At 49.6% G+C, this 15,948-nt stretch overlaps 2 protein-coding genes across 2 annotated transcripts; both read left to right on the top strand.

The window, feature by feature from the left end:
• Positions 1 to 7,473: 7,473 nt before the first annotated feature.
• BP5553_08100 (p53-like transcription factor) lies at positions 7,474 to 8,904 on the top strand (the record flags this gene model as incomplete). Its single annotated transcript, XM_032016723.1, has 1 exon — positions 7,474 to 8,904. One exon carries the CDS (start codon positions 7,474 to 7,476, stop codon positions 8,902 to 8,904), a length of 1,431 nt encoding a protein of 476 aa, XP_031867014.1.
• A 4,946-nt stretch (positions 8,905 to 13,850) lies between these two features.
• On the top strand, positions 13,851 to 15,211 carry BP5553_08101 (uncharacterized protein; the record flags this gene model as incomplete). The annotated part of the gene is made up of 3 exons (XM_032016724.1): positions 13,851 to 14,306; positions 14,541 to 14,873; positions 14,927 to 15,211. 3 exons carry the CDS (start codon positions 13,851 to 13,853, stop codon positions 15,209 to 15,211), a joined length of 1,074 nt encoding a protein of 357 aa, XP_031867015.1.
• Positions 15,212 to 15,948: the final 737 nt, after the last annotated feature.

A 15,948-nucleotide genomic window follows, 5' to 3' on the forward strand; every position in this document is an offset into this window, starting at 1 on the left:
TGTGCAGTGATGTGCAGTGCAGTGTAGCACAGTGTGCAAGCGATGGCGGTTTGCTACGCAGGCACTGAGAGGAGAGCCTGGAGATACTGATATATCACATGGTACAGAGATCGCAATCCAGGACGGCATCGCAGCCGAGATGCTGCCGCTGCAGTGCAACCGATGCAAGTAATTGCTGGGCACGGTATCTAAGGTGGCCTTGGTTTGATATCGTGGGTCCTTTGAAGTTGCGGAGGGTTTCCATTTTGGCTTTTTGGCTTTTTTTTTGCATATTTTTTTTGAAATTTTTGGGACCGGTAGGTGTACCAAGAAACCTTTGCTACTTTGGCTGCTTCAGGTGCTTTAGGTGCTTTTAGGTTGCAAAGCCTCCCTCCCAGTGTAGCTCTGCCATGTCATAGTCAATGATCGTGGCCATTGGGCCCAATGGAAATAGTTATTGAACGAGAGAGGGTTTCTGTGGTCGGATCAATTTACTTTAACTTGAGCAAGGCTTGAACCTCGGAGCGGAGGGTTTAGGGTCAAGTTAGCTATATTGGATTGCGCATGAGTTGCTTCCCTCAACCTGCGAAGCACCGCCAGATGCTTGCCAAGCCCGGCCCGAACAATCCCCATATCGGCATCTCAAACAGCGCCCGGCCCGGATCTATGGCCGATTGTCCAACCTGATCGCCCGACTCACTGGATGCCAATGCCTTGTGAGGCACTACTAGCGAAACCTGGCTTCCTTCTACTCCGTTGCTTCTTCTCACATGCATCGACTTGTGATGTACTATACTGAGTAAGTGTATTTCAAAAGCAAAAATGTCCCCCACTATTCGATCAGCAGCGACGTGGATTCGTAGCGCTATGGCCGGCACGGCTGGAGAACCCCTCCGTATGTAATGGAGAAATGACCGCTTGAAAATTGCATCTCGATGGCGGAGGAAAGTTGCCGGAATCCATTGGTTGGCTCGAGTTCGATGCAGCCCACTCAGGCTGCCTGTCTACAAAAAAGCATCGACAGCAGATCAATAGACCCACCACTCAATTCGCGTGGCCAACAGGTCTGGATGCAAAAGGAGGGGGGCAACGGGGGGGGGTTGCTCTGGAGATACGGCATCGCGCATGCTGTGGCAGCCAGGCATCGCCAACACCAGCTATGATTGGGGTGTCGGACAGAGCCCCGATGGCCCCCCCAGCACAGAAGTGCAGCAGCGCAGAGTTGAAAGGGGTGGTGATAGAGCCACTCGTCGGCCAACTCTTGCTGCTTCTGAGTTGAAGAAACTGTTGAATTTCGCGCATTGCGCGAACTCCATCCAACGACAGAGCTGAGTCTGGGATGCATCGGCTTTGCATCGCCGCTTGGGCTAGCAATGTTTTACCTTGAGGGGGGTTCCATAGGATGATAGAAGTCTCGTGGGGATAACAGCCCATCAACCAGTTCTGCTTCAGTCTCAATCTATTGGACAGGCCCGGATATGCTCCGGTTTGTTCTTTTGAGTTTGGTGCAGAGGACGCAAGGGTGGTTTGAAACTGCCCAGTGAGATGGTGTTCTAAGTCGCCCAATCACACGAGGAGAGGGGGACGGCAGTTGGCCAGCTCTTATTAATGCATGCTGTAAAGAATATCGTCCGGCGTTGATTTAGAAACGGTTGATATCAGGGTCGAAGTCGTAGTGCTGTGGGCTGGGCCATTGCACCCGTTAGATGCGGATGGTCTAGAAGGAGCTGCTGCCTGTGGCAAAATTGCGGCTACTGTAGGCTAGGAAATAGTAGGAGGGTCGGGAGGGCCGCTTACTGTTAGACTCTTTGCCCTCTCTCGATCCCGCTCTCGTATTTCGTAGTCCCTGGAGGCGAATCCTCGTAGAAGAACACGGGAATGTCTTGCTTGCTAGGCAGTAGGTGATGCCATTGCGCATATAGATACTAAATCAGGCCGTCAAGACCAGGGCCGACGAAAACAGGAGAGACCACTAATTGGAGAGTCTTGGACCCCGAGTAGAAGCCACATTTTGTGGCCGTTTGCAGACGGGCTCTTCAGATCCCACTAGACCCTCAGTCAGCCACAAACCCCGCCCGCTTCAAGTTGCATTAATAGCGAGTGCCCATTTCCTACTTGTAGACTAGACTCTTTGGCCAAGGGACTTGTTGTGGTGGCGGGAGTCGTAGCTGAATTTTGAGTTTGAACTAGAGCCGGACTGCCCCATCCTTGTGGCCCCCCGACGAATTGGCCGAGCGGCTTCCTCGCCCCGACACGAACCATAGCAAACAGTAAATGAACTTTATACGGGAATTACCCATTTTGCGGTCTTAGCTCTCTAACCGCAACCAGGAGCCCCTAGCCTGGGCAGATCAATAGCTGTTTGTGTCGAAAGTCCCATGAACAGGCAACAATATTACAGGAATCGTCCCGAGAGGTCTCTGATTTGTCGGCAGACTGTTCATGTGGCTTGGGGCTAGATATCTGCTCTTCTTACATCCTCAAGAGGTTAGGATCTCTAATTGGGGAAACCTTGAAATTCTGATTATCTCCACCCATGATCGATGTTAACCACGGGAATATCCCCAAACAGATCGAATCTATGATTTAGTGGGAGTCTCAAACCTTCATAAGCACCTGCTCCCGAAAAGGCATAGCAGGCTGCAGGTAGCCGGCCATTGGCGGGTGATGGTGATGAGAATCGGTGCTTTTGTTCTGCACGAGCTCATCAAACCCAGGCAGGCCTTCGTATCCTTTGGACTAGGACCATTGCATGATCTGCAAATCTCATTCAACCAGAGCTTAGTGACTAGACGGGAGACGGCGCGCCACTGATGCCATGGAATATCAATCTTTTGTTCTTTTCTCCGTGAGGCTCTCATGAGGACTCGGACGTTTTCCGGAGCCACTATCGCGGGACCTGACCGAAATGATAGGTCACATTTGGGATCAGCCATCAACAGGGGTTCCTGCTGCATGGAATGCTTTGGATGGGTGATATTCTGGGTACATACAGTACGGATAGATTGTTGCGAGGGCAAATCTCCTCCCAGGGCCAGCTTGCTGTGGCTTTGGGCAGGGCCAGAGGTTGTTCGAGGGGCGCCCGAGTGAGCGGCTCTGTGCTTGGTCTGCCCCCCAATCACTGGCTGCATGCAGCACAATGGAAAGGGGTTGCTTGGCATAAATTCGAGGTTGGACTAGATCTGGGATCCAAGATCTTGTGCTAAGTGCTGCGTGCCGAATCCTGTGTTTCTGGGTTCTGGGTTCGGCGTCCTGCTGCGTCCAGCGTGCTTGCTGCGTGTTATCGATGAAACTTCATCAGGAGAGAATACCACGAAAGGCCCGAGTCTCTCGCGCCCTAGTCCTAGTGCCAGGCTGGGCAGAAGAGTCCGAATTGGAGGTTCAGGAGCTCCAGGAGGCAGTGTTGTTCTGTGACTGATTCCGCAGGCTGATCGGATAGAGTTGTTAACTTATTCAGCTGTTGACTTTTGTACGAGGAGCTTAGGTTTTGTCGGCCGTTCCGGGTGGTAATCGTAAGTCGATTCCCAGCAGGATGGTAGCCAATATAGCGACGTTGATAGGAGTCGAGACTTGAGGAGAAAGAGGGGAAGTGAGGGAAGCAGGCTCATGCTCATGCTCATGCTGCCGCTCCTGGTGATTGTCTCTTGCTGCTGCTTGCGTATGATGCCTCTAATGCTGTTAATGATGGCAAAGCTGATTATGTACGACCCGAGAGGACGCGTTGAGGGGATCCACGTGCTTGAAGAGGTAGCTGGTGCAGTGCTGTGCAGCTAATTAGTTGTCTTTGCAGACCGTACAGGAAATCTCCTGAACGGCTCTGGTTGTTGGCACTTGCTGCGACTTGCAGTTGCGCTTGCATTTACACTTATAACTGCTTGTCCTCCTCTGTAACTCCTCAGTCTCTCGGACTTCCAATCCCAATCTCTCTTTCTCACTTACTCACTTACTTACTCGCCCAGTCGCTCCCACTCCTACCTTTCAAGGTCAGCTCCCCTTCGACGATTTCTTCTCTCTCACCATTGCCGTCCCCACACGAGGACATTGAAGATACACGAGATTTCGGCCAGGAGACTCAGAAACTAGAACCAAAGACTCCTCCACCTTGAGACTCTTCACCGGCATTTCCCACCAATTCTATCTCCACTTCCACTGCCACTTCCACTGCCACTTCCGTTCCCGTTCCCGCTCCCGCCTCGGTCAGCTCCGTTACCAATATCAACAACGCTATCACCATTACTTACCATCACTATCACCATCACCATCACCAAGGGATTTAGCACGGCGTCAGCAAGTTTCGTCATCACTATCCCCCACAGAATCAGCAGAATCATCAGAGCAGCTGAGGCACGGTACTTCACCGGCACAGTTAGCACCAACGTCGGGGTCGGTCGAATCGCAATCCGTTGCTGCCAACCTTCATCCCCAACGACGGGTGAGATGAGCAGCTTGTGCTGACGGATTCTGACTTCCCTGCTACTCTTTACCGTTTTTGCTCACATCTCCTCAATTGGCCCTCGCAACGATCCGCGGACCTGCACGACATCTTCGGTCATCCTCAGCCGCACCCAAAACGCCTTCAGCCAACTTCAAAAGCCGGTAGATCTCCAGCTTCCCATCTCAGCATCAGCCACGCGGAAGCCTGGAAAGGAGCAAGGAAAGTGGGTTGGACTGTCCCTGCATCCATTGGTGTGTTGCAGCAATCATACCATCCTCCCAAGACCATCTATCTCTCGCAAACTTGACGAACGAGGGTCATCTGCGGCCCTCACTCAGCCTTGCTTCTTCCTACGACCAACTCCAGAAACACCTCTCTCAGGAATCAAGCTCCCAGCATACCCGGCATCGACCCACCAAGCTGCTCTTCTCGCCGTCTCTCAACCCACCTATAATCCACCTATAGCCCCCCTTATCTGCCTCCCCCGCCAGGAGCGGGCCCAGCGTCGCATTCTCCCCCCTTCTCAGCTGTGCCCCGTCTAGAGACGAGTTTCTGCTCCCGCCGGCACTGCAGACCCTTCGCTCCCCGCGACCAGAAATAGACCGCAGCGCCGGCGATTTCCCAACGTCCAGGAATCCACAGCAGACGGATATTTGGCCCCCACCGGCTCACTCTTTCACGCGCAAGTTGACGAGTGGCGAGTGCCACACACGCCCTAGCGTCCAACCCATTTGAATACGGGCTCTAGACGACGAGACGGCGACGAGACTACGGTCAAGTCGCGTACATACCAGGTAGTGATAGGACTAGGTTGGTGGCAGTACAGTAGCAGCGGCAGCGGCCGTAGTAAGCTCACCAGCAGCAGCATCCATTGCGACACGCTGCAGAATCAGGTCCTGATCTGATCTAACCTACGCACGCCCTCAGTGGCGCCTACGACAACGTCCCATCGAGCGTCTCTAGATCGATCGGTTGCCTTGTCCGGAGACGACAGCTGTATAGGGCTGGGATCCAATTGTTGGCGAGGGGATCTCAACGACTCAACGACTCAACTCCTGGGACGAAGGAGACCGTGGAGAGTTGTGGTTTGCTTGTGGCGTTTTGAGGCCAGGAACGAACCAGCATTACAGAGTACTTTTCAATCTATTCTTCAGCCAATCTCTACGCTGCAGCTCCCAGCACCTCCTAGCACGCGCATCTGCGCAGGACACCGGCCTGTGCAGCGGACAGCGGCTTGACGTTCCTACGCGATTATTATTATTATCCTCCCCACCGACCCGACCGTATTATTTCCTCCGCTAAGATCCTCGAGACCATATTCCCTTTCTCTCTTTCTCCGCCATTTGCGGGGAGAGCTCAAGAGGCCGTTGCCCACCCAGCCCAGCGCCCACCCCCTTCAATCGTGTTGCAGCCTCTGCAACGGGCTGGTCCTCCCCTCTGATCTGCGAGGCTTCTCTTCATCGCGCCACACGCCTCCGCTGCCCGCGCAATTGCTGGCTCCAGCAGTGCTTCCGCAGCCCATCGCGTTCGAGTTCCATCGAGAACAGAACCGCAACTGTCTTCGCCGAATGAAGGGGGCGGAACCAGACCGCAGCAGATGATTGAAAGTGAGTCGAATCCGATCCGCTGTGCAGCTTGTTGGCTCTCTATATTATTTTCTTGTTTTATATGCCAGGGTTTATCCTCCTTCCTGCCCCCTTCCCCCTTCCCCTTCTGCCCTTGAGCAGCAGCAGCGCTCTCGAAGGAAGTTCGTCATGCTGTTTTTTGTCGCGCGCATAATTCCAACAGATGTGGTACAGGGCACGTCCTTGGTTTCTTCTCCCCCCATTGGTTTCAGCACTGCAAAACGGAGCGTCGAGTAAGGGCTCTGCGCGCGCGGCTTCGCATCGCATCGCCCGTCTAGACCCCGTGTACCACCGCAAATCATATCACCCTGGTTCTGGCAGGTGAAGGTTGGGCTTGAGGTGCACGGATAGCGCCGCAGATCGTTGCACACCCTCTTCCCCCTGCCCCACGCCCACGGCAAGCTCTGGCTCTCACACACCCTCCATTCGCAATCCCTTCCGTTCGCTCAGGGCTTTGCCGGGCTCCTCCAGCAGCCGCTCGGGAAGCGTCTTGTCTTGAGGTCCGTCTACTGACCCGAGTCGAATAGTCCTCCCACCTAAACACTTGTCGTTCAATCACTTCATGTGCTCGCAATCTGGTAACCCTCAAGACCTTGCTGCGTACTCAGGGCACTCGCCCTCGTGTATAATCGGATCGGAGTCAGAGCCTGACAGCTCTTCCAGACAGGAATTTGTACACCCGCCTTCGCTCCCCTCTGACATGGGGCTACGGTACATGACGATTCCTACACCAGATGATGTTCGGTCAGTCTCACCCTCTCTATTGGTTTGCATTTAGGCACGTTGGCGCCCCGTCTGCCCTCTACCCTCTGCTTCTTCGTTTTCTGCTTCTCCCTTATATCTATCCCTGGGCTTCTCCCTGCCCAAGCTCTCGTACAGTGCACGGGTTGCCACAACTCTGCCCATTTCGCAGATGGTCGTCAGTCGTTGCACAACCTAAGCCTCATATCGGAACGATACCTCACGGCCGCAAGAACTTCGATCACGCGAGTTGCCTCCGCTGTTGTGGGAGCACAAAGGGTTGAGCTGGCCGTACCACATACACTGCCCAACAAGACATCGGTGCTACCATACCTTACGGAGACCACGGTCCCAGCATTCCCATTTTAACTTTAAATGCTGTCTTGCAGTCATGCATTGCTGTGGCTGATTGATAGCTCAGATTCCACCCGGATTCCGGTAATTCGCACAGCCCTGTATATTCAATTGAACATGCTGTCCAGAACCCTTCCTCGTCATCGACGTTAGCCTTCTCGCCTTACACCAACCTTTATCAACCTAGCCTGGGCGGATCCACGTATTCGAGCGGTGCTAATTCATACTTTTCTCCGAGCTCCTCTGTTTTTTCTATGCCTGAAATTAAGCGCTCATTGTACGTGAAACCCCTCCCCTATACATAAAAGGAAACAGCAGAATTTCCATGGCCAGGTAATAATGAATTATCCGCGCAGCAATCCATCCGCTGGACTGGCTCCACCAAACCGGTCCCCAGCCTTACCCCACCCAGGATCCCCTATCACAACCCGAGACTTATACACCGGGGCAACACCACATCTCCGGCGAACTTCAGATCTTCTTTCAAGGTCCCCATCGCTTTCGGGAGCGGTGAGAGGCGTGCCATTATCGCCACCGTCGACCAGTGGCTTCACAAGCCCTACGAACATGGAAACCCCTCTTGGCGGGGCATCGTGTCCCCCTTTAGGCCCGACGGAAGTCATATATTCACTTCAGACTTCAGATGGGCAAAATCTTAGACCAGAAATCTTTGGAAGGATCGACAAAGGATTCTTTATGGCCGATAATGATTGGACGTGCTACAGAAGGAATTATTTTTCTCTGAATTGCTCGTTCACAATTCAACCGGCCCTTCCCACCGGAACGATATATCTTGTGGAAAATGGCCGCCTTGGAGCCCAGATCTACGCATTTGCAATGTCGATTGCCGCGGTTGTAGACGGTCGTGAAGGAAAATCGATCGAACTTGTTCAGCACACACCAAAACGGGATAAAGGGCCCCAGGAAAAACCCTCGAGGATGACCCTCTCGCCACGTCCTCCTGCATCTCATAGTATGTACGGGGATAATTCTCTTGGAGGCTCGTCGCGGCCGGGTCTCTACGAAACTCAAGGGTTTGGCCAGAACCCCAATCAGCCTGCTGTTGAAGCTACATTTGAGCGCATTCAATTCAAGAATGCAACGGCCAATAACGGCAAACGACGCGCTGCGCAACAGTATTATCACCTTCTTGTCGAGCTCTTCGCAGATGTGGGCTCTCAGCGCTCCGAGCGCTATGTGAAGATAGCTTCCAGAATGTCCGCCCCAATGGTCGTCCGTGGCCGTTCTCCGGGGCATTATCAGAACGAGCGCAGGGGTAGCAATGCCAGCACCGGACCCGGGGGATCAGGAGGTGCCGGAGGTGCTGGGTCATACTCATCAAGTACGGGCACATCACGGACACCCGGCGACATGAGCATGTCCGGTTCCTCATCCATGCTACCAGGATCGGGCTACAGTTCATACGATAACCGATCACAGCATTACCGGTCGAATATTGCACCACTGCAAATTCCAATGGATCCGGTGCTGTCCGCCGAAGAAGCGAAGCGCATCGAAGAGTCGCCATGCTATCTCTACTACCCCGGCGCAATTTACGAAGGTCATGAAGCCCGACACCAACTCCCAAGCATGGCCGATTTTGCCACGTCCAAAATCAAGCAAGAATATGGATCCAGTGGTTATGTTTTGCCCAGCTTGTCTAGCACACATGAAGGGCTAAGTAAACAGTGTGGGAGGTGGGAAGGCACGACAGAGTCGAAAGGATACTTCCCTACGGCATTGATTCAACAAGAGCTGAACATAAGCTAGTTGCCATCCCATCCGCTTGGCTTCAACCCTTCTTCGAAGAACTAGAGCGCAGGCCACGTCTATTACTTGCGTCCTTGCTTTCTCTGGTCTTCTATCTTTTATATATCTCGCTGAATGCTACTGCGGGAACTTTGCAACTAGGAACTAATCAGGGACGGGAATAGGGCATAATGGCGCAAGGCAAAGATACCAATTTGGGATCAGTGTTTAGGATATGGAGTGGGGCATTTACTGGTGCAGGACTGAGCGAGAAATCGCCTTCTCTCGTTCTGGCGAGGGATAAAAAGTCATAGCAATCTCATCGGCTGAAGTTCGAGGAACATGTTTTGCTATTCAAAAAAATTGTTTTCATTCGACCGCGCATTCTCACGAAACAATCTTAGGAGCTGGCAAGGGATCACATCTTGACCCTCCGATTTTATTGAGGATGGAAGGACGATTTTCCATTCCCTCGTCGGGCTATGAGCCTATGATAGGATCTGATATGATGGCTGGAAATGCGAATGATACGGTACTGATTTGATATGAATTGTGTGTGTTGATGTGTGTTCCGCGATCTCTGCGTGGGCGGTAGATTTTATATTCGCTTTTCAATGTCTGTCATTGTCTTTTCGCCTGTGTGGAACGAAGTAAGCCGGAGGAAGAAGAAAAAGGAACGGAAAAGGAAGATTGTCATAGAGAGATCGGCCAACGATTGATTCATGGATAACTAGGGAATAATGAACAAGCTTAAGGTACTACCGGGGATTGGGGAGGAAATTGGGGAGGGTCAAGGTTCACTCGACATGCGATACGATATTGATGCTGTTAGTTCTAAAATTCACAGGCGGCCCCCGTTGATACCCATCTATCTTCCTATTTCCAACCTTTCGATCCCCTTCTCGTCTTTCGCCTGCCTAATACCTATTACTACACTATAGGATTCAATTCGTCACGATTAACAATAGATTTGTTTTGCTTCAAGTAAATTTGGGATTCGGTTTGTTTGTAGCTCTCAACTGACGAGCTGAGCTCGGTTGACAGATGGAGGGAGGAATTGATGGTTTGCGATCCAATAATATACGGCGTGGGCAACAATCATTGTGCCTCTTTTTGTGGATTTTATTTGCAATGTATGTTGCTAACCATCTATCTTATCTATGTCCTGTTCCTAGAAATGGAAAGGAGGATCCACGATGATTGTCACGACACATCGGCTTGCATCAGCTGCCGGGAGTGATTACTGCCTTTCTGTTCGAAAGCCCTCACTATATATTCCTATCCTTATGATTTAACGGCTCTTTATGAGCGTAAATAGATTTAAGAGTTGAGGTGTTGGTTGTGGAGAATAGAGGACGGGGTTGAGGAGTGTGTTCGTGTTGTGGGTATCTGTTGTTGAAGATACTCTTGCGGCACCTGCGACCAAATGTATCATGCGCTTATTGTATTTATTGGCATTATAGAAGCGATAGGCTGGTATGTCTATGTTCGGAGAGTTTGGGCTCGCATTGTATGAGGTTGGGATCTTGTGGAAGCTCATCTATGCAGGTATATGGCTGATCAGCTATTGATTTTGGTTGTGTGGTTCGTGAATGGGAAGGGGAGCAAGTTCTGGAAATGTAGTCTGTGGGGGGGGAAGGGTGGAGAAGCGCTTGGAGAGGTAGTTACTAGTATAGAGAGGTGGCTACTAGTATGGTTGAGCTAGTCTATTCGATGAGACTATCGTGGAGGTGCTAAAATGCTTGAAATTAGTGTAGCCGATGACAGCCTGGTGTAAAGTCGGGAAGCCTTTGTTCGCCACTAAAACCCTAAATCAAGTTCCCCAGGCAATCAGCCGTTATTGTCAGTTTGTCAATTCTTGTTCGAGATAAATTGTGTGTTGAGGGCATTCGATTTCCTTATTTCGAGTATTTCGTCCCTGGTCCTTTTTGCCATCGACGTCAGATGTAGGAATCTGCAGTGAAGAGTAAACATATTAGCTGTTGTAAGTGTCAAAGACCTCCGACTACCGTAGATTGACACGAAGTATAATGGATCTATGGGCTCAAGACCGTGAGGCACTGAGGATATCCGCCATAATCAAACTGATCAGGCCTCCCCAAGGGAAAAGTTGTTGGGAATGTCTGGAAAGGGTCGAAGACTTACCACTTTGCTTTCCAGTACTAACAGCTCTGAACCCCATCCCTCCTCAAACACTGAAGGGATATGTATGATAGCTGCTCTCGAAATTTCTTGATGAATAGAATTATGTTGATTGACCGTTTGCGCCCGTACTCGGCATACGAAGCACTTATTCGCCGAGGAATTTGTGCAATGTTGGTGTAACCTCCCGCCTCCTATGCTATGCACGCTATGACAGCAGATCATTTCATTCACGACTCTACTCTGTCCAGAATCCCTCGCAATTCTGCATCAACAAAGGAATTGATCTACGTTATTGTTATTAATTGTCTTGAATTATTGTGCCATGCTGTTCGAGTGACTGCCACTGACTAGTGTACTTTGTTTAGTTGGTATTCAAGGAGAGTCAACGAGGGAGGCCAAAAAGGGAAACGAACATCTAGAGTTGCAACTAAAATGGGATTATGATGGGTGAGTATGGTACTGTCGTGGGGAACTAACTGTAGTTTCCGCTTTTGCTTGGGGCAGTGCATTCAGAGCCACATTCGCCCGGCATGCTCTTGTTTGGGCTCTACTGGCGCTATCATCATAGACCAAAAGACCTTCGGCCTGCTGTCAGTCAAATACCTGTCCTTTACTTTCCCTGTCTCTCGAATACAAGGGCAGAAATAAAATCTCGTGATCGATTATCATCATTTTCCTCAAGTATCTCTAGTCCTCACTGCCCGGCTCTATTGATTTTATATTTCAAAAGACTGACACTGCCTCCACATAAAGTTTCCTCCTCGGAAAGAATGCAGCGTAGCATTCTTTACTATTTATACCCTTCTACGAACTTCCTTCTCGATAATTCCGAAGACTGCGATGGCTTCATAGTTGGCATGTCGACGAACTCCTTTTCCAATATCGAATAATGCATAAAATTCGGTGGTGGCGGTGGGTTGCGAAGGAGTATCATGCGAGATAATCTAAGCGTTCAATCAACTACATATGTCATTTTGCATATACCAGTTAATAGAAAGCTAGGCGTTGGATACGGCTGGCCATATAAGTGTACTTTTCCATAACCGCATCGAAAGAAAAGCGAATTTCCACCTCCTCGCACATTCTATTCAAGCTCTACGCTTGGGATCGAATTGTCTTGTAGCTTTCGAGGGCGTTTGGACATTCTTTACACGAGTGTGGGAAACCCATATTTGGATAGGGATTCTTTGTGCAAATGGCTTTACACTCAACTAGCTTGAATTATAGTTTAGTGCCACGGTCTAGCCTTAGCAGATTAGTTCTAGGCTTACAAGGAGCTTATCATCGGGCTCTTCGAATAGCATACCGTATTCAGAAAGTTCTGGGAAATATGCTTCACACTTCTAGTTAAAATAACCTCGTAATGGTTACGACACTGAACTTGTCTCTCTAAGATCTGGTTCAAGATATGGTACCTTTATCCTCTACTCTAAAAGGCTAGTTAAATATCCTTCAATTAATGCTGGGTTTTGTCAATACAACTTTGACACCCGTTTGTAGATACCCAGCATATAAATCCAAACTCCGCGCAAGATATATTTCGCCCCTCTGCGCTTTAAAAAGCTGTACTTAGAGATGGGTTAATACTAAAACCAGCCAAAGGGTGACTGTCAAGCTATAAGTGTAGATTGGCTTATTATCAGTATCAGATTTATAATAATCTGATATACTATGTAGTATATTCATTTCTTATTATCGTATATATTAATATAGCCTGGAGCCTGGAGCCTGGAGCCCACCGTTGAGGGGAAACACCGGTTTACCTGCCAGACTTAGCATAAGTTTTGATACAATATGGAACGACAATTACCTGAAGCGTTTGAATAAATGTGCTGAATAAGTTACTACACTGTTGAGAAAGCCTCTATGTAGTTGCCTATTTACCCCTGGAAGCCTAAGTAGGGGAGAGGATAGTGGTTTAAGTGATGGAAACTGTCCCCCGCCGTGGCCATTGGCACAAGTAGGCTAGTAGGCTGTCATATATATCATGCAACCACATGTTATTAATCCAAGCATCTGTTTTAAATTCGCTGCCTTATTCTGGTGCGTGGAGAAAATTAGATTCATCTCACTGCCAGCGGTTAGAGCCTTGTTGTCAGCGAACAATACTTGGAACATAAACAGAAGATCGACCAGTACCTCGCCTATACCAGTCTCTTCAGACCACATAAACTTTTCAATATCTTCTCAGCAGTTGATATTCCATACACCATCCTTCTCCCACGCAGCACCCCATTTGTCAATGACCCCTCAACCTCGGCAACATCTTATCGAATGCCATGATCTTGATTAAAAGTCTCCTATATTGAAAGTAAAACCGGCTTCTTTTGGGCACTCCAACCACGCTTGGATATTACCACTTCGGAAGCCACCATAAGCCGAGATCTAGCAGCCAACATCGCGAAATCTTCTCTTATCATACCCCACTACCTCATCATATCCTCATCCCCCATCACATCCCAAGTCCACAGTACAATTTCAAACACACCCACAAACTACGTGTTAGTTGGATACCCTGCACTATTTCGATATAATAAACATCGAACGCGCTAGGCAGGTCTGGATTCCTCACCTCCGTCATATCTAATCTTCGTCGACAAACGCACCTCGACTCCAACACTGGTACCAGATCTTCCAGTCTTTACTGGGCACCGTCAGATACCTAGACCCAGCATAAATAGAAATTACGAAGCATCCGCAAGTGTTGCTCCTCCAGCCAATTCTCATTCTCTCATCCCGAGATATCAACTTAAAACCGTCAAGTCATTTGCTGGACAAGATACCAGCTAGTCTAATAACAATAGGGAAGCTGCATGCACAATATGGACCTTCTATACGCGAAGGCCATGGCTGGACTCTCGGATCTGCGTCAAAAGCTCGACGAACAAGACAGATTGATCTCTATTCTAGTGAATGGCCAGGAAACAGTAACCCCATCCACGAATACCACTACGCATGAAGGCGATTCAGAGCTAGATATGGCTTCAGATTTTGGATCAACATTCGATATAGCTTCAAGCGCTGGATCTAGCGACCTAAGTGATGATGAAATTCAACACGCGGTGCAACCTCCTCGGGAGAGATTTCTCTCGACCTTCGCTGACTTGGCCCCTCGCTTACTGGGAGAGGTAGTAGCAGCCATAGTCGAGTGGGCGGAAGCGGAGAGGCTGATGGAAATCGAGGAGGTGCTATATATCGCATCACTAGCACGTTGCAACTGCCAGGATATTACTGAACCAGTTCAGAAGTGCTGGGGTTGTGACTATAACATTTGTCAAGTAAGTATATTTCATATCAATCCCACTATCATACTCACTATCATACTCACCATGTACGTGGCGCGTTGTCAAGGTGATTCACGGTGTCAAGCTGACTCTAGGTGTCAAGCTGGGTTTTACTGTCAATGTGTCAAGTTAATCTATATTGCTCCATGATGCTTCACAACTTGGCACTTGTCAGAACTATCTTGTATTGAATGGCATAGTATACTGACGAACCTTCTGTGATACTAGAACTGTAACTTTGGCCTTAATATCATCCAAGAATGCGAAAAAGTGGACAGCACCAGGGATGCTTCATCAAAGGGCCATCGGCGGGCCGATACGCTTGCGGCAAGAAGGATTAGAAGCTACTGTGGCGATACGGCCTGTTGGGAAAACACGGAAGCATGGAGAGAATCCGGCATCTGTGACTGCGCAGACATGCTATATAATCCTAATAGCAAGCACATCGGCCAAATTTGCCATTGCTGTTATGACGGGCTGATTAAATGCCTTATGCAATGCAATATGCGGGCAATACCCGATTGGGCCCCGCGAAATGGGGAGGATATAGAGCCGCCCATGGTAAGTTACGGACACGGTTCAGATTGCCAAAACCAAATACTGACGAGAGGTAGGAGTATATTTGCCACTGTGGCAAGCCAGGATCAATTTTATATACTCCGGAGATCGTTGGGGGAGTCGCGCCTTATGGCTCCGGCCAACGATGGTGCAAGCTCCGTGGTAAGGTGTGCGCGGCATACACCTTGAATAAAAGCCCACCACAGGTTGCCAACCATCGGTTGGTAAACTCAGGCATAGAGGGGGTGCTTGGAGTTATCAGGACCGATGGGACCAGGTGGTGTGGTTCGGAGAACTCGTTCTCACCATGGTTCTTCGTTGGACCAGGGCAAGCCCAGTGAGAAGCCGCTGACAGCATTGATGGTGCGTCCGAAGAGTAGCGAGGTATATAAGTTGTGACAAAAATGTTTCAATTGAGAGCAGTCCTGCAACTGGCAATGGATGGTCCAGGATCACTTATGCTGCTGTTCAGGCTCACTCATGCTATTGCAATTCTAAATCGTCTAATGTGCAAGTATGCGGCAGCTGGGAGTGGGCGGGGGACAAAGTTCCAAGGGGATTCCTTGGAAGGAAGTTAAACGTTTATGTCTGTTACCATTGCTTGTGATTGAGCTTTGAATTGGAGAAGAAATGGCAATAATTCGGGGCCCTGCCACTTTTGCTCTGTAGGGAAATCCGGGACTAGATGCAGGTTTAAGGTTGTAAGAATATCATATTTTTATCTCGCGGGATATACTTGCGACAAATACAGATTTCCGAATTCCAAGGGAGAATGGCATCAGGCGACTACGCCCATTGTGAATGACTACTGGGGTTTTCCTGACGATGTTGAGAAGTGCTCTTTTGCTTTATTTTATCAACCCGCCTGATGGGCATATGCGTAGGAAACATGTATCCGGTTCATAATAGCACACATTTCCTCTTTGGAAGGGACTTTTTTGCTCCATGTAAACAATGCAACCAGAAAAGGGGGGCGAGTCCAGTGATATCGCTTAAACGGCACTACGCAATTTCGTGACCCCTTTTTCCGCGCACGTGCCAACCACTCGGTTTTCAATTTATCCTGAATATTATCACT

Source organism: Venustampulla echinocandica (genome assembly GCF_003357145.1).
Source record: "Venustampulla echinocandica strain BP 5553 chromosome Unknown scaffold_7, whole genome shotgun sequence".
NCBI classification, from domain to species: Eukaryota; Fungi; Ascomycota; class Leotiomycetes; order Helotiales; family Pleuroascaceae; genus Venustampulla; species Venustampulla echinocandica.